The 19,025-nt window shown below is 39.5% G+C and overlaps 2 protein-coding genes across 3 annotated transcripts; one reads left to right on the top strand and one right to left on the bottom strand.

The window, feature by feature from the left end:
- On the bottom strand, window positions 1-8,327 carry eif5 (eukaryotic translation initiation factor 5). The gene is made up of 12 exons (XM_069661936.1): window positions 8,259-8,327; window positions 7,399-7,623; window positions 5,799-6,078; window positions 5,515-5,596; window positions 4,712-4,884; window positions 4,470-4,581; window positions 4,005-4,135; window positions 3,223-3,384; window positions 2,739-2,900; window positions 2,345-2,509; window positions 1,829-1,969; window positions 1-455 (listed from the first exon to the last, which is right to left on the bottom strand). Exons 3-12 carry the CDS (start codon window positions 5,868-5,870, stop codon window positions 357-359), a joined length of 1,299 nt encoding a protein of 432 aa, XP_069518037.1. The 5' UTR covers window positions 5,871-6,078; window positions 7,399-7,623; window positions 8,259-8,327; the 3' UTR covers window positions 1-356.
- Window positions 8,328-9,206: 879 nt separating this feature from the next.
- On the top strand, window positions 9,207-14,077 carry vps29 (VPS29 retromer complex component). Of its 2 annotated transcripts, none has more exons than XM_069662368.1 (4): window positions 9,207-9,251; window positions 11,419-11,610; window positions 12,261-12,496; window positions 13,544-14,077. In XM_069662368.1, exons 1-4 carry the CDS (start codon window positions 9,249-9,251, stop codon window positions 13,659-13,661), a joined length of 549 nt encoding a protein of 182 aa, XP_069518469.1. In that variant the 5' UTR covers window positions 9,207-9,248; the 3' UTR covers window positions 13,662-14,077. The 2 variants fall into 2 exon arrangements, with proteins under 2 accessions (XP_069518469.1, XP_069518468.1); XM_069662367.1 differs by lacking the exon at window positions 9,207-9,251 and adding an exon at window positions 9,267-10,288.
- Window positions 14,078-19,025: the final 4,948 nt, after the last annotated feature.

Below are 19,025 nucleotides of genomic sequence, written 5' to 3'. Positions count from 1 at the left end.
TTGTGGATAGCAAAACATTCATTCTTTATTGACTGGAAAAATACAGGGATCAAATAAAAAGAAAGAAAAAGAAATGTCCAGTCAAAATGATCCCCAAACACCCATGATTAAAATCCCCAAAGCGACTTCATTTCATCAACTGAATACATCTCAAAAATCACAGAGTTAATGTGCAGCAAGTAAAGCGCTATGTTAAGTCATGCCACAAAGCAGGGAAGGGATGTGGGAGGAGGAGGAGGAGCGGGGAGAGGGGGAAGAGGGGGGTGAGTAAAGGAGGGAAATGCCAGCCGTTTAGGTCGTACAGGGCATCGTGAGTCAAAGCCACAACACAAGAAAAGCTTCATCATCCGAGTCTTTTAGATGGCATCGATGTCAATGTCTTCCTCTTCTTTTTCAGGCGTGTCGGGTTTCACAGTCTCCACTTTGAGCTCGCGGGCGGAGGATGAGTACACCACCTGAGGACGCAAAACACAAAATACCACTGCTGATTGACATGTAACAGATCATTTTTTGGTCTTTTGCTTTTATTTGAGACGGTGATAAGAAATGTGGGGAGAAGAGAGTTGGGTTAGACATGCACCAAAGGGCCGTGAGTCGGAGTCGACCTCATAACCCATGCATGCTACCAACAGAGCTAAACCTGTGCCCTGAAAAATAACAGATTTAAACAGATCACACTATCTTCACTGACCTACAGAGGTTAACTGACAATGGCGTCTTCAATAAGGCTTTGAAAATGTCATGATGTTGGTACTTTAAAGTCTCGTTTCCACCAAAAATACCCAGAACTTTTAGTCCCAGGAACTAGAAGTAGCTTTCAACCTGTTGTTGGGTTTCCAGAGGGGAAAGACACGCCAACTTTAAGAGGACAGTAGTCTGCTCATGTAAGAAAATGGCATGGCTGTTTTTACACATCATTTCTGCATGCAACCATACAGCAGGAACAACACTGTGAGAATGGAAAGCATGAAGACGATTTAACTTGTACGGATGTGCGAATGTCACTTAACGAGTGTTAAGTCTGTAATTCGGACCACGCATTACATTAACGCACACTGGACTTTATATCGTCTGTACACTACTTTAAATTTTATACTGTAAACTCTTTGCACTGCTCATATCCTGCACATCTTTACAGTTTTTAATTAGACCTGTTGTACATATTTTGTATTATACGTATTGCTTTTTATATTTGTATTCTTATCGCCCATTTTGTTTCTTATTCTACTTTATTTGTATTCTAGTTCTGCACCAAAAATACCAAAACAAATATCTTGTATGTGCAAACCTACTTGGAAATAAACCCTGATTGTGATTCTGACGGGGTCATTCACAACGCCCGCAATATAAGACTTTAACTAGGTCTGGACTTCATCTCTGGTTCATAATGTGTCGTAACGTTTTCTTTAATTCCATTGATGAGAACGAAAACTGTTTAACAGCTGCTGATTTTTGCGTTCAGAAATGTTACCTCCCGTAGTTACCTTACCTTTTTAAAGTACTTAGTTTAGATCTAAGGTGGAGACAGGAAAACCTAGAGTGTACAGGGACTCAATATTTTTTGGCATTGCAGTCCAAGTTCATAAAAAAATGTCAAGTAAAATCATATCCTTGTGGTTTTTATTCTTACTAAGTTGCAGAATTCTGACAGGAACTAAGTGTGGAACAATGTGTGGAAATACTGAACTTCTTTGCCTGCAGCACCTTCGTATTTATTGGTAGTGTGTGTGTGCGGACGTTCCGGGAAAGCTTTATTTGCAGATAAATAAAAAGTAGAGATGAAACAAAAAACACAACATTGTGAAACAAGGTGATCTTTGTCTGTTACCTCCACGTTCTCATCATCTTCCTCCTTCTCCTCTTCGCTGCCCTCGCTCTCCTCCTCGGCCTCCTTCAGCCATTTGACAAAGGGAGCAGCCTTGGCGTGGATCTCTTTGGCGAGCTCCTTTGAGACGTACTTCTTAGAGACCTGGTGAAGAAAAAACAGAGCAGTCAGATGTGCAACAGCTTTGATTATACAATGAAGTGCTGTACGACATATTAATGACAAAATAGAAAAGTTACAAACTACGTCACTTTTATTGTTAGCCTTTTGAAAAGACAAACCTTTACACACCTGCTTTTATACTTAAATTACAGGCGGTGTGCCTAGTAAAATTAATTGCACAATGTTCATCATCCACACTGGAAATCATTATACTTAAATTAATTTATGTTTTTCTTGAATATCGGATCAAAAATTCTTTCCATATTCCGAAATCCACCCTTTAATTTTGTATCCTTCCTAGCACAGCGCTCTGCGGTGTAGTGTGAAATTAAAGTGTAATATTAGTTCAACACCCACCTTCTCTGCCCAGGCAAATATGACATCTTCTTCCAGCAGGTCAGCATCGAACAGGTCTTTGAGGATGATGGGAACACGAGACAACAGCTGGACCTGGTGCAGCTTCACCACGCACTCGAAACCTCCCAACAGGTACTTCTGAGCCTTCTTGTTGTTGTGGCAGAACTGAGGGGGAAATTAAATCAGGAAACAGGTCATGAAACTAACCCCTCGCACTCACTGAAATGTCATGGAGTGCGAAAATAGAGGCAATGGAAAAGGAGTTTACATTTGATCTACAGGGTGTTTAGAGTTCAGAAGAGACACATTAGAACATGAAGCAATAAAGTTTTCGACAGCCAAAAATGTCCCCCAAAAAAAGGCAATAGTTGTGCATGAGTCAACCTCAACTTACTCGCAGGAAGTGGCGCTTGTACTTTTTAATCTGGTCACGGATGTTCTCGTCGAAGAGCAGCTCGCTGAGGATGAGGGGGCCCATGGCCTTCACATCCAGACGCTCTGCCTCCGCCAAGACATCCTTATCAGCTGCATCGATGGTTCCAGTCTCCTTCTTATGCTGGAAAAGGAAAAATCAGTGAAGTTAGAATGTGGACACATTTAAAAAAGCTATTATAAACACTCAGTCAAGATTGTTGTTGTCCCTTACAGGTGTTTACCTTTTTCTGACATTCAGAGAATATGTTAAATATTTAAATTTCAATGAGTATCACTTCACGTCCAGTAAAATGAGGTTACTGCTCCACTGATAATCAGAATTTAACAAATTTGGTGGTCATGTCTCCATCACCATAATAATGTTTGTCATCATGAAGAGGAAACAGAAATTGATTGTGTTAATTTAGTTTAATTAAAATAATTAGCAGTCTGGGAGTCCTTACTTTCACAAAGTTGTAGAACAGGTTGACTCGCTCCTCCAGGGGTTTCTCCAGGTCTTCGCTAAGCGTCAGGTTCTTGGCATGGTCGCTGATCTCCTCCATTCGCCGCCTCTGCGCCTCAGCGGTTGTCTCCTCTGCCCAGTCCTCGTCGTCGTCGTCTCCATCCTGACAAGCAGAGACCCAAACACGGAGAGGAGAAAGGTCAGACGAATAAAAAAAGGGATGAGAAAGACTTTCTTCGTCAATACAGTCATCATAAAAAACTGATACTTAACTGTGCTTGAATATACACACGTTTGACGGTGATAAATGCTGGCCACAAAGGATCCCCTGTTTGTTTGAACTGAATGAACCTGCTGTTCAAAAGCTTTGTACAAAAGCAAACTCAAAATGACCTCTGGTCGACATGTCAGCCGACTCTTCTCATGCAACTACAAAAATGTGTTTGTTTGATAGAGAAGGTGGAAGCTTTAACGGACACAGCTCAATAAAATACATCAGAGTGGGCTGACGCGAAAGAGGGACTTTTTTAACCAAATTTCTTTAAAGGATGTTTACAGTCGCTTTATGAACAGTTTAAACCGTCTTGTGGTTGCTCAAACATTAAGCAAACAAGGCAGTATGCCTCCGACTGTTATCATCTTTGTGTTTGCTGTTCAGAAACTCCCACGTGCTCATACAGCTGTCTGACTCTCAGATATTCAGCTGCTTAAGAGACTCTCGTTCCCTGATCCTACACAAGTCCCTGATTGGTCGAAGGACACCTGACGAAGGGGGAAACTCACCACAGCCTTAGGAGCATCAATGCCGTCTTGGTTTCCGGCCTCTCCGCTGCCGGAGCCGTTCTCCTTGTCCTTCTTGCGGTTCTTCTTCTCCTTCTCTTTCTTTACTGATGCGGATCCACTATCAGTGCTCTCTGTTATTAAGAAGAGCACAATAGCCATTATCAAATCTGCATGAGTTCAATTCCTATTGTGTTCAAGCCAAGAGGATGCGGAAACATGAACTCTGTTTAGAGTGTGCCATGTTTAATTGTAATAATAATATCTTTATTTATATAGCACTTTTAAAATACAGAGTTTATTAAGTGCTTTGACAGACAAAGCGAAAGCAGGATAGTCACAAGGAGATATAACAGAAACCAAACAAAAGGAAGAGAAAAATGAAGGTAAAGGGGAAAATAATAGAAATCAATGACAACAACAAGAAAATCAAAAGAAATCAAAACACCTGAAAGAGCAAAATCTCACCTGGTGGGTTTTTAAGGATGAACGTGCAGAGTTTGTGTCTGGTGTCTAGCATGCCGCGATATCCACAGGCCTTACAGGAATTGCCAATGGTTTGTTTCTTGGGATTGACATGCTTTAAGAAAAACAATAAAAGCTCGTTTAGAAAACGAAAAGCAGAATAATACTTTTAGCTATTCTTAACCTAACAAGACCTTTCTATCGAATTTCCTTCTCAAACTTCCCTGATGCTGTGAAATACTAACCAGATCAGTTTCAGGGTTGTCACACTCGGGACACAGCACAAATTTTCTGATGAACCCATCAAGCATGTCCTGCAACTTGTTCGCCTCGTGGGATCCGTTGACGATGTAACGGTCGTTTTTGGAATCAAACTGGGTCTGAGCACCGAGTTCACAACCAAAAAACTTGGTCGGGTCTGCGGAGAAAATTAGAAACCACATCATGATGTAAACACAATGAAATAAAGAATTACTCTCTTTAGCAACATCACTTTCTGCATCAATTTAAAATATTTAAAAAAAAGGCTATATTTTATATTCCTGGAAAATTGTTTTTTCTTTGAGTTGTTTAGCTTTCAACATGTTGCAATTTCATAAAACCCCTGATTTTACAGAAGTATGCTCCCTTTAACCCGGAACATAAGACATTATTAAAGTGACACAAGTTACAGGAGTGGTAAAGCAGTTACATTTTTGGTGTGTCCTATAAATTATACACTTCAGTATAGACTCTCCAAACTCTATTGTATTCATTTTGGTTAATCTGAATGTGTCAAGCTTAAACACAGCTAAACTTTTAACGGCAAAAGGAATACTTGTTAGGTGACTTTGCCACTTGAGCAAAACCTTTCTACAGTTTGGTGGAGCAGTAAATTCAAAGGTGATAAAATGAGTAAAAGTAAAGTAAGTCTCCGTAATAGAACCACAGCATGGAAGTTGGCTGTAAATTTCAAAATAAAATAGGCATTTGTTTGAAATCTGGGTACAAATGACTTTTCCACAGGACTGTGGGTTTGATACCAGATGGAACAGGAGGTGTCACTTACATGTTGGAGGCCTGTTCAGTGCCTTTGCAACATCAACCATGTTGACAATGACCGTCTTGATTCCATTCCCTTTGCCTTCAACCTGAATGTAAAAAAAGGAGAATACACATAACCCAAGATGAAGCAGAGAAAATGAAAAAAGCAAAGTCTCAAATAGAATTTACTGGTTAACTGATTAATAATTGACTGTTATCTCAGGCAACTTGCTTATATCAACATGATGAAGCCTCAAACATTTAAATCAACAAGCAAAAGCAACAAATCCTACAACGGCGAGATGTTACCTTGGCAATCAGACGGGGCATCTTGTAGCGATAGAACTGGTCTGACACGCTGCGGTTGACGTTGACAGACATTTTGGCTGGATGTTAGCACTATCAGTAAGATAAAAGGATCTTGGTTGGGGATTTTTCGGGATCTTCTGTCTGGAAAAGAGGGGATGACATAAACGACTGCAAGCGCGCTCGGTCTCTGACATGAAAAACGCTGTGCCGCTGTGGCCGCAAGCTCCTTGCTTGAAGGCTAGATTTCCACCACACAGGTTCCAACGGCTGCGCAACAGCTCTGGAAGAGAGAGTGACAGACAAATCAATATATAAAATAAAAAAATATTCACTCTGTTCTAACCAATTTGACGAATAGAGAGTGCTAATAATAGTCAAGTTTTTAACCAGTTTTTCATTGCATACCTCATAACCAAGCGTAAAGTTATGCTATCCCAGGGCCATATGGGTGAATACACAGTTGTGACACACCACATGTAAGGTTTAGGCCAGAATTCAAGAAAAAAAAAAACAATCCTCAATAATCACTTTTTACTTCTAGAAAAAAAAAATCACTAATAAGATTCAAAATGAAATTAATTGCTGGCCACTTTAATTTGTTTCATAAGAAAACTTAATATTTTGGGTTTTAGTTAGTCAGGCAATAAGCAATTTCAAGATGTTAATGAAGAACCAAGGAAAGAAGAATATTTATTATAATTGGCAGACGCATCCCTAATTATCTTATTTATTTGTAATTAGCCTGGTTCTGTACAAACCGCTAGAACATAATAAGACAAATTCCTGTGGTGAATAATGATTCTTGAGTGCGTGAAACCATTAAGCCAGACCAGACTGAGTTACAACACAGGTATGCCATTACAGACTCTAAATGACAGCTGCGGAATATTCCAGGTCCACTGAAACACCAATGTCTCAACTTAAACGAGTTTGGGCATAACTACTTGCATTGCCAGATAGATTACAAATATGAAAAGGTTCTGAGCTCAGAAATACTGCTGACAGGATCAAATATCCATGTGATCCATAAGGGGAACAAGCAGAGCAGATTAGCCCAAAGAATAAAAATAAAACCCAGCCAGTAAACTGGCAGCTTTTGTGGCTCTATATGTGAAAAATTTGTTTTGTGAAAGCCCTTTGTCTTACACTAGGGCCCCTGGCTTTAGTCACATAAGGCCTTCTCTTGTTATTAGGTCACAAACAGGAGGCCTAGCAGCTGCCAAACAACTCTCCCCCTGCTGACGGCTTTTATACCAACTACCCAGTCTGAACTAGTTATTTTCTCAGCCATGTCCGTGTGATTTGACACGAAATGAAGCACAACTGGTGTGCCAGTGTCGGAAGCTTAAGTGTGTCAGAAGGGCAGAGGTCGAGCCTATTTCAGTAGGAGGCTAGCTAGCTTAGCTGGCTGCTTGGTGCAGAGTGCGTCATACAGTCACTGCACACGAGTGACTGGACTGGGAGACGCCATTTTGATACAGTGGTACAGAAAACATCCCATATTGCACAATAACGCCGATCATCGCCTAAAAAATATAACCACATTTCATACATCTGATCAAACATTTAAAATATGTCATTAAATATTCCCATAACTTACCGTTTTCGCAAAACAAAGACATAAACACAACGCTGATCGTCCAAGAGCCGCAGTGAACGGTGGTCGATAGCTGTTGCTGGTGTTGTATTGATTACAGCAGGGGTTCTTGATGTTTTTTTGGCTCTCGAAGATGCACAGTTAAACACCCTAAAGCGTCCAAACAGTGCAGGTGCCAGGCTCAGAAAGAGATGGAGGCTATCTGGAACGTCCTCGGGGTTTGGGGACCTTTGAGTGAAAAAGCGTATTGTTACTCAAAGCAACAAACTGCGGACTGAAACGCTAACGTTAGCAACATCAGGTATGACAGTGGCCGTCTTTTACTGGGTGGGTGGCTCAACCGTCACTTACAATACAAGTTAAGTTAGAACTGACAGCTGAGCCGGTATCTCAATTAGTTTTACCGTTATGCTACCCATTAGACAGGTAACGTTAACGACAGCGAGCTAACTGGCTAAAGTTAACATTACACGTGTTCCATCATCAAATTCATTCAAATCTCTAATAATCTTCTTCCATAAACCTTCGTTAAAAGGTGGTAATGTTCAAGGTGATAGGAGTACATTCTACGTCTAAATATAGCATCACCGTTAGTCTTGTCCGTTACATAAACAGCCGCCCGTAACGCTCGAGCTCCAGGAAATAGCCAGAGCCCAGATGCTAACGCAAGCCAACTGACGTCCCGCAGCTAACGCAGCTACTAGCCAAGTGCTGACGACGCGGTAAGATATGACAATGTGATCAAGTAGTGTCTTTAACGGTGGTTATCCAACTAAAATTTATCTCTGGAATTAAGACCATTGATGTTAAAACCACGTCAGGCTGTGTCGAGGAAAATCTGATGAAATTATTGCGCATCTTACCTCTCGAATGTTCTGCGAAATACTGCTACTCACGTCGTTTTTACTGACGAATGTCAAGGTAACAGTTACAGCAAACGTTTTGACTTCCGTTGGTGGCGTCATTTCAGATTAAATGTTCACATTCGTCGTGCTTTTCTATACAGTACTTTATTCCCATATGATTGAAAATAAGCGGGGTTTATAATAATAATAATAATAATAATAATGATATTACTAACTTTATTTATACAGCACCTTTAAAAACAAATGTTTACAAAGTACTTTGACAGACAAAGCAAAGGCAGGAAGATAACAGAATACAAAACAGATTACAGAACTTTAAACAATAAGGCCAAAAAGAGAGTAGTCTAGAAAATTCAACAAAAAGCAAGAACTCAATGCAAACAAAAATGGTCAACAAGAATAAATGCAAGAAAAAGGAATAAAAGTGACAAAACAGAAATAAAGGCAGTTAGAGCAACAAGCAATACAAATAAAGAGACAAATAAAGATTACAAAAATATTGTGATTAATAAAATGAATAAAAGATAAATAAATAGGTTAGATAATATTAAATAATTAAAGTAAAATAAAATAAAAGCAGTAAATGACGGTAAGAATGGGAACAGATGAATGGATTAAAGGCGTTTTTAAAATGCATTTAAAAAGGTGACCACATAAAAGCAAGTCTGTAAAAGTTAGTTTTAAGAAGTGATTTGAAATTAGTCACTGACTGAATCGGTGTATATGTACTATGTCCACGGTTTTCCGAAAAGTTAAAAAATATAAGCTAATAAATCTTACTCTAATCAGAAATTACAACAGTCAGTTGTGTTTTCAATGTCCGTTGACTTGATAGTTTAATCTATTTTATTTTGAAAGAATTACAGGAAGTATTATATCTAGTTTGACACCTACGCTCGTGTTCTCTTTTCTCATTGGCTGACGGCTTTACGCCGTACGTGCGTAGGCGCTTCCTCAACTTGACTAGCAGAAACAGCAAAATAGAAGATGGTGAGTATGAAATGGCGAAAAGGCCACTATTTCTCGCATTTACAGCTCGCCTTTCGAGTACTCTGCCTGCATGATGTTGTCTTGGACTAGTTATCGGCGTAAGAAGAGCGACATCAAGGTTTCACAGTCTCAATTTCAGGGTTTTTTGGTGAAGCTTCATTCCGAAATGGATCAACGATCACATGACAGCTGAACAGTTTAGTCTCCCGAAATTCAATTCAACAAGCCGCAAGCACCCCTAAAGTCTCTCTTTTCATTTGCACGGAGTTCTTTTGATTTGTCATGTTTTTCCATCAGACATTCTTGTCGTGTGTTTCACTGATATAACGATATGTTTTACTTTTTCCTGTTTGCCAACCAGTTAGCTAGCTGCGCTAACAGGCTAACAGCGACTTTGAATTATAAGTCACTTTTCCTGTGCAGCAATAATGATATTACCACGCAATTATTAACCCGAACTTCAACTCTTTAACTGTAGATGATTTGTGAGGTAAGCAAACCAGTTTAAAAGAAAGGTTTTTACATTAGGAACTACAATTAAATGTTATTTCAAAATTAATTGTATTAATTTTCTCACCGTCTTTACCTTCAACGCATTTATTGAAGATATTTGTATAACAAGTTTGTGTGCAATTTAAATCTACATAATTTGCCTGAAAATAACTAAATTGCAGTCAGCATTTTTTATTTTTCTCACAACATGATTTTGCATGTGCTCACTCACACTCAAGGGAAAGCTATACAATTGCTTTATCAATGTCACTAACCATCAACCATTAACGACTGATTCAACCACATTGTTTGTTTTTTCTTATTTGTTTTTGAATTATTAATATCTGTCATAATCCATTCACTTTTTAATTTCTAATTTCAGTTTCCCCCTCTTGTCCCACCCCTTTTCTTTTTGTATCCCCCCCCCAAATCTTTGATCATGCCTCATGTCGTTCTCTCCACGCACACCCTGCCTTTCTCTTTATTTCACCGACTCTCCTCCCACACCTTTTTGCCTGTCTCCAATCAACCAGGCTGGTCACCGGGTAAGTTCCCTTCGCTCGGTGTTGGATCCCTTTATTTCTGCTCGCTTCTCTGCTTGACTCACTAACGTGGGATTATGATTGCACAGCAGTGATGGAGGTCTGCTGTGTCTGGGTCTCAGAGTAACAAGCTACTGCTACTGCTACCACTGCTGTGATGTGGTGCTCAGCAGGCTATGATGCATTAATTACAACTTCTCATGGCTGTAGTCCTTAACATAAAATGGCATATTACTCATCTACCCCAAATACTTCAGAAAGTAATAAGAGAAGTAACTTTTATTTTCCATTATACATTTCAAGAACCTGTATAGAAACATTGTGAATAGAAGCTTTCCAATTCAGAAATAGTGAGCTGTCTTGATGGGACATATTTTAGCAATTCCCTCTTGAGAAAATACAAACAGGGTTAAGTTTACTTTATGTATTTAGAGTGACGAATGCTCAAAGGAGAAACTATACAGTTTTGACTCAAACTCAGTTGAAGTGTTACATTTTTGTAACTGCCATTTCAACCTGATGTATGCAGTACGACAGAATGCTTTTAATGCTTGTTTGTTTCTCGCCAGTAGAAACATGCTACTTGTTCATTGGCAGTATCTTTCTGCTGGCCAGTGGAGTTACAGAGTTATTTATATGGTTCATGTTCACTTCAAGTTTGTTGGTGTCGATTCTGATTGACTTGTGTGGTGTGAAATCATAATTTGCTCTTGTGTCCTACCTCTGTTATTAAGTGTCTGAAATCCAGTTGCGTTGAGATTTTCTAATCATGGCCAGTTTTTTTGATGACTCAAAATCCAGTTTGAATTCAGACAATTAATATACTCAGCTTGTAACTTACAAACATTGCTTATTTACAAATGTAAGCTTTATGAATTAAGCCTGTTTATTCATATCATTAAATGAATCAGGAGTACATTGTTGTCTCGGTGCATAACATGAAACTTCATTTTGCTGGTCTTACACTTAATGATAACCTGCTAAAAGTACAGTGGTAATGGTGTGTTCATTCTGACCTGCGGTATCCCGCAGGGCTCTTTCCTCGGCCCAATCACTTTTTCAATGAACAGATGCTGCATCACACAGCCTGAACTCTCCTAACGTGTCTGTGTGTATCTGTGCGATGCTATCAGTTGGTCCTGGTGTTAGGTGACCTGCACATCCCCCACCGGTGCAACACCCTCCCAGCCAAGTTCAAGAAGCTGTTGGTCCCAGGGAAGATCCAGCACATTCTCTGCACTGGCAACCTCTGCACCAAGGAAAGCTATGACTACTTGAAGACTCTCGCTGGAGACGTCCACATAGTGCGAGGGGACTTTGATGAGGTCTGTGTGTGTCTTGTAGACAAAAATAATCTAGATCCTTTCTAACAGCCCCCAAACGCTGCCATATTCATTACAGCCTACAATACATCAGAAAAAGATAACCAGTTTCTTTAATCAGGGCAGGCCTTAATTAATAGGGTGAAATTAAATGGGCTTTCAGGGTGGGTGCAAAACAAATAACATTTAGCTTCCTCTTCAGTGACAGTGTGCAGGGGAGGTGGTGTGACATAAGTACAGCAGGATATTTCTTTTACAGAATTTCCATAAGAGGTTTTAAACTAAGGAAAAAGATCCAGAAGAAAAGACAATCTATGTGCCTGAATATTTTATGGCAAAGAGACAGGAGAGTGGATCTCTTTCAGGTACTAAAGACTAATTGCAGTGTAATGAAATTGGAATTGCTCCCTTCTTGCACATTTTTTACCTGCTTAGTTAACAATTTTCAGCCCCACTGAAGAACTGATATTCTTGAATACAGCGATACTGTAGCAGATTTCAATGTTTCCTGTTTAAGGTGAAGCCTGTGCACATCACAGTTTTAAGTGATTGATTAGATTAGAAGAAAAGCAATCTCAAATGGAAACAGTTGCATAAACCTCATTGTGCTTTTTTTTCGCCCACTTGACATTTTCCCTCTTGTCCCCGCACAGAACCTGAACTACCCGGAGCAGAAGGTGGTGACAGTGGGCCAGTTTAAGATCGGCCTCATCCACGGCCACCAGGTGATCCCTTGGGGCGACATGGCCAGTCTGGCGCTGCTCCAAAGACAGCTGGATGTCGACATCCTCATCTCGGGGCACACGCACAAGTTCGAGGCATTTGAGAACGAAAACAAGTTTTACATCAACCCTGGTTCTGCAACAGGAGCCTACAGCGCGCTGGAATGGTAGAGGAGTTACTCACACTAATGAAACCCTTGTTCCACTTTGAATAGGAGAAAAAAATGTACCTGTACCTGACCTTTTGATGTATCTTTTTCTCATGACTCGCACTAATACTCAAGCTCGACTTTATTCTCAACCAATCAAAAAAAACAATCACCCCATCATTTTATTTCTTATGCCTGACCAATGACTGTATATATAGATGGACGACGTGTCTCCATCTGCTCTTATTGTATGAACATTTAAGCCAAGGTAGCCCCTGTGATAGGCGATGCCATCTTGCGATAATGACATCATTTGGAGCCAGAGTTGCGCAGTAGAGATCGGCAGGTGGAGCGGCCATAGCCGCTTCCGCTAACCAAAACACACACCTTTAAATTACCGAAAAAAGCAAACGGCAAAGATCCTGCACGTCGACGTGTTTAATAGCAGAACAACTTCTTTGTGTTGGTCTGAAGCAGACATTCACAGGTATGGAAACGTCAGTGACTGTAGTGATTGTTTTGGTTACGTGTCCTCTCACTGATCCTCCTCCACTCTGCTGATCAGGAACAGATCGGCTGCAGGAGCCAGATTTGTCAGCAGAGCTGTCAATCATCCTTTTGATAACATCAAATAACTACTACTTGGATGTAAATCAGCATGATAAGAACTAACTATAATGACAGAAACCATGTTTGAGAAACATTTATTTGGCGTTGATTTTGATTTTGATTTTGTAGTTTGGCTCATGTCCCATCTGTTAACATGGAGGAGGCAGGCTTTGTGAACTATACTGCAGCCAGTCAGCAGGGGGCGCCCGAAATGTTTTGGCTTCACTTAAAGGGAGCTGTCATGTCATTCATCTTTTTATACAGTCTATGGGCCTGACCCTGACAGAGTGGTACAGAACTACTTACCATAAAATACAATTTTGAAAAAGAGAGATGTTTACAGCAGAAGATGATCTTCTCCAGTGTGACTTAGAGTAAAACAGGTGTACCAGTAGAACCGGACTTGAGTGCAGGAAAAGCCTTGACCTAAAACACATCTGTCTTCTCTCCTTACAGCAACATCATCCCCTCTTTTGTATTAATGGACATCCAGGCGTCTACAGTGGTGACGTACGTGTATCAGCTGATTGGCGACGACGTCAAGGTGGAGAGAATCGAGTACAAAAAATCTTAAAGGACGGCTGACGAGACTGGGAAGGAGGAGGCGAAGAGTTGGGTTAGCGTGGCTCAGTGTATCATTTCATTCCTTTCCACCAGGGGGCAGCAGCTCCCCTGCAGTCACCACAATGTTAATGCTGTAACAAACTGTTCAGTAACTTAACTCTAAAAGACCTATGTATTATATTGTTTATATGTCATCAACAGTTGCTTGTATCCAAGCTGTCATTTGGTAACTGTAGAGAATGCAATAATGTCACATGTATTTGTTATCAAAAGAAATATTTGGTGCCATTTTCCTTTTCTTTTTATCTTTGTTTTGTTATTTCGCCCTCATCGTGTCCTGTTCATGTAACAACCAGGACTTTAGCTTCATGTAGGCGGCCTTTTTTTCATTCATTTTCCCCACAATAAAGATCTAATTTCACTCCATCTGTTGGTTTGTCTAAAATGAAATAATTTAAGAACTGATTTTTGTCACCAAGTCCTTTCCCAGGATTGTTTGCCCGTGTGTGATGGCTGAATATCAAAGATCAGACGAGACTGCAGCCACGTTTTTAGTCATTTATTCAAGTGTTACGTTGAGCAGGGTACATTAGTGAATACAAAAAGAGGTGTTTAGATAACGGTTTAATGCTTATATCAAGTAAATCTCGTTTCTCTTGATACATTTCTGCAAGACGACTTGTACAGCTGAAAATGTGTGTGGACGAAGAGATTCACATTTCAAATGTCATTTTAAAAAACACTTAGATATTGGTTATATGATGAATTACAAGCTTTTTCAATCATAGACTAACCAGAGTTTCATGTTCGCTTGTCAGCATGAAACTCTGGTGTTTGGGATGGTCACTGACTGGAGCTTTCTCCGGCTCGGAGTGTCTTAAAATGTCACCGAAAAAGAAAACTTGGTCATGTATAACAACTGATAAATTGCCACCAGGCAGTATGAAGTAAAATCCCTAACCTGAGACGTTAATGTTGCCTTAATTTCAGGTTGGATTTGCCACCATGAGTACCACATATATTGTACTATTTATAGGAAACATGGCTTTAGTCCATAATAACAGCAGCTTAAGGTTTTAAAAACATTTCCTAAGTTGAACTTATTTCAGGGAAATAACCTTGACTTTACTTTTAAACAGCTTTTTAAACAATATCTGTTTTTATAATAATGTATCGGGTTGTTAAAACTCAGAGGTTTTGGCGATGAGGTGTGCTCCCATTGCTCATCTTTCACTGACACCAGCATTGCACCGAGCATGTGATTTCCTGTAAGTCTGCAAAAGGTTTTTCTCTTTCTGCCACTGGGGGGCGACAGGGAGCACAACATCATCTGGGGCGGGTTTACTTAACTCACAGGCTGTGACATATTTTTGCTTTGTCATCTGATCGTTAACCTATTTAAGATGCCCAATGAAAGATTGCTGGACTTACCGACAACTATAAAAGTGGGGGGAAAAATCCCTTTCACAGTTGTCCTATGTGATATGCGATCACAATTACAAGTGACATGTCACAAATCTGAGAAAGTGTCCTCATCCCATTCTCCCATAGAGAGCAAACTCAAACATTCACTCAGAGATTCGTCCTGTTCTTCTTCCTCCTTCTCCTGCCTCTGCAACAGCTTGATCCTTCCTCCTGCCAACAAAAACATTTAACCCACTAACCACGACTCATTAATGGTGTTAAATAGATATAATGACTAAATCTGTCTAATGACATAAATAAGTACAGTTCTGCATATGATAAATATTGATTCTGCAGAAGCTTGTCTACAACATGAACCTACAAATATCAAAATAAAAACATAAAAAAAGCCATATCTGACACATTTTGCTGACTCACTTTTTGGACTTTTCCTTCTCAGTGTGGCTGATGTTGTTGTGCGTTTCTCCATCTTTGTTTGCTTTGACGCCGATGTGGTCGAACGCCTGCAATGTTAATGAAACAGTGGAGAGATATGCACGCTTTCAAGTTGTGTAGGAACTTTCTTTAATAAGTGATGTGGCCTTTTACTGCATAACATTCAACTTCAGCCACTGGGTTATGTAACTGTAAGTCATTTTAGAATAGGAATAAACTTATTTACCGTTTTTTCTTGCTCCAAATTGATGTGTAATCATCTTAAAAATAGTAAAATTCCTTGTTTTGTATATTGCTGTTTGTGGAAGTTGTGTATCCCACCTGGATTGACTGCTTGGGATTTTTTGAAGGAGGGGTTTCCCAGGATTGCTTGCACTTGTGTTTATCTTATCTTTGTGTTTAGCCGGAGAAGTAACTCCTGATCGATGTTTATTACTCTTATCAGTCCCCGGTGAGATAACAGACGATGGCACAACAGGGTCCTCTCTCTCAGATTTGTAGCCTGTGAACAAACACAAAAACAATTAAACATATTTGTAATACTTGGTGAAGACAAATTAAGTCTTAAGTAGTATAAGTGCATAATTACACAAACATGTCTTAACATGTTTTACAAAGACAATAAAACAAAGACAATTAAAGCAAATTAAAAGACCAACAAAAGTGCAACAAGTGTAAAGAGATTATTAAAACCAACACAGGTGTTAAGGCAGTCAAAATGGAGGCACAGAAAGTTATACTTTTGTAATGAACTGAGAGTCAGGCTTTAAAGGTTTTAAAAGGAGGAGCTGTTTTGATACAAGAGGGAAGAACGCCAACCAAAATACAAAAGTGCTGAGACGTTTTTTTCCGCAAATTCTGGGGACAGAAAGGGATCTGAGAAAAACAGGAAAAGGTTTACATGGTCTGTGACATATATTATAGTTGCTCTCCAACTCACATAGTGCTTTACAGGTAACTGTGAATGAAAAGTGTATGAAATGTGTATTTAATGATTGAAGTCATGTGTTGCCCGGGAAAACACCCTACATGTTTTGGACAAACCTGTTTTTTTCTCACCTGATCGTACACACCTGTGCAGCACATTCATGTAGTGTTGGGTGATGAGGTTACGCACATGTGTGGGGCTGTGGGAAGCTGCAATGGCGTACAGATACTCCTTCTGAGCTGGCGTTAGTGCTGTGTGCTGCGGGACAGATAGAGGTCAAGGTTCAAAGCTGGGATTCACACTGAGACAATGATTAGAAAAATAAGCTGATGTAAGGTCGCAGAAAACTGTAGTGGAGTAAAAATGAAGGGTTTACCTTCAGAAATGGGGCTGCAGTCATAGTTTTGGGGATTTGTATGGTCGTTATATCTTGAAGTTGTGGTTCGCAACCTGCTGAGAGTCAGGATATACATATTATTTATTATATATATTGGACTAATGGTCTAATTATACCCTAAACACAAAGATCTGTTAGCCGTTATCACTGTTAGCTAAGTGAGTTGCCATGACTTATCCTGAATATTTGGATTTAAAGTTGGTTAAGCATTCAAACATTGTTTTGACTCATATTACCAACTTAATATACAAAAACAACTAACTTTCTTTTAAGTTTGTAAAAGTGTACGCAGTGCTTGAGTCTTATTTGTCATAATTTGGCCCTTTATTACAAGCTAGGCTACTTGAATTTGGACTGGTAGCTAGCTGCTAGCACAGACACGAGCTAGCTAACATTGCTGTCAAGTTATAGCAGTAATCATGGGTGCACAGATTGCTAGCTAACGTTTGAACTGTTAAAAGATGATATTAAAGTTTAATGAAATAAGCTTAGTGAAGGAAACATTTAATGAAATACTCTTTATGGGTATCTTTTGATTGATTTGTGTTTTGTAAAAGCTCTTTGGCTCTGTATTGGATGGCTGTTGTGTTAGTACTGTTGGCCTTAATCTAATCATTGCTGCATTGCAATGTTTCTTTTGATGTCTTGTAGATTATCTTGAGGAAATACAAATTATCCTTATACCTAAGAAACAAAACTATGTCAGAACAGGGACATTAAAGTTGACAATTTACAAGTTAGCTTAAAGTCCCGGCAAACACGACAACAGTTTGAGGTAGCGGGGATGTTAGCTAGCTAGATGTGTTAGCTATAGCTTGTACAGCCTGTAGTAAAAGTGAGAATGAACTGAATATAAATATGAATGTAAACTGTTTTGTGTCTTTAGTTGGTAATTGATAAAATATGTTTGAATACATTCAAGATGTCATCTTTGTCATGATTGTTAAAGCTAATTTACTACAATTTCCTGTATTTTGTTCTGTATCCAGGTTGTGGGGATCAGCACACTGCAATGAAAAGTTTTCAGTGGTGATTTGGACAACTTATTAAAAATATCCCAAATACAAAACTCTGCAGGAAAGCCCACTTATAAGCACTTTAAAGGTTCTTATTTGGGTCAAAATTAAGCTAGCTAATTAGCTAAGGCCATTTTTGGCTGATGAAGTTGTCAGAGTGTTTCTGTATTTGGGTACACGTGAGCCAGAAAAGAGGGTATTTGTATGTGGGCTTAGTTAAAGTGTGAAACCAAAGAGCCTCTTAAGGACAGCACGAGTCGCTTTCTTCCTGTAACTTAACAGGCGTGACCCGGGTCAGGTTCTGGTTTAACATTTCCTCTCTTTTCCACTGATCTCCTCACACCGCCGTGTCCCCATTGGAAAACCTGGCTCTCAAGTTTCAAAGCAGTCAGGATACTAGACTTGTTTTGTTTATTTAACAATGAAACAAAGCATGCACATTTGAAATCTGACTCGGGGGGAGACAGTGAAATAGAAAGAATACTGTGGATTTAATATGCTGACTTAAAAGCTACCACAGTCAAGTCATTATATGGATTTCCTCCTTTGTCTGCTTGTACTTTTCTTTAATGCTGAATTGATTATTTTATTAAGGATTCAAACTTACCCTTCTTTGACTCATTCATCCCAATACTCCTGCACCAGAAAGAGCAACATGAACGTGTCATCTCCGAGAGACAGTCACACAAACTCACAGGTCAAAAATCATATCATATACGTTGTTGGCATGCATTAAAATTGAAGATAATACTTTACCTTGCCAAAGCCTCATCCTGATGCAGCCAGTGGACCGTCTGACTTTCTTCAAATGTCACTTGTTTTTTCATTTCAGCGGGACGTACAAAGACACAGCCAGGTATCCTCTGAACAAGCGTCCACTCCGAGGCCAGTCCAGATAATTAGAAAAGTGGAGAGGCTGTCTGATCTTACTAACCTTAAAAGCCAGTGGGTGTGTCCTTTCCAAAACAGCTCCAACTAATTGCCTCATTTGGAACATAAACTTACAGAGAGCCTTGCAGTACCATTAATAATAAAGTACTTTTATTCACAGTTTACATGCTCTCATGTTTAGGTTTTTTATGTGCTCCAGATTCCTCTTTACACGTCTTCTGAATTTCTGATTTTACAACCCTTATTCTGAAGGTCAGTAGGTATTTTATATTTCCAGTAAGT

This window comes from Semicossyphus pulcher, unplaced genomic scaffold, assembly GCF_022749685.1.
Source record: "Semicossyphus pulcher isolate SPU_LCO1_2020_fin unplaced genomic scaffold, fSemPul1.0.p SCAF_14, whole genome shotgun sequence".
In the NCBI taxonomy this organism is placed as follows: domain Eukaryota; kingdom Metazoa; phylum Chordata; class Actinopteri; order Labriformes; family Labridae; genus Semicossyphus; species Semicossyphus pulcher.
This window is presented reverse-complemented; position numbering and strand designations above follow the sequence as displayed.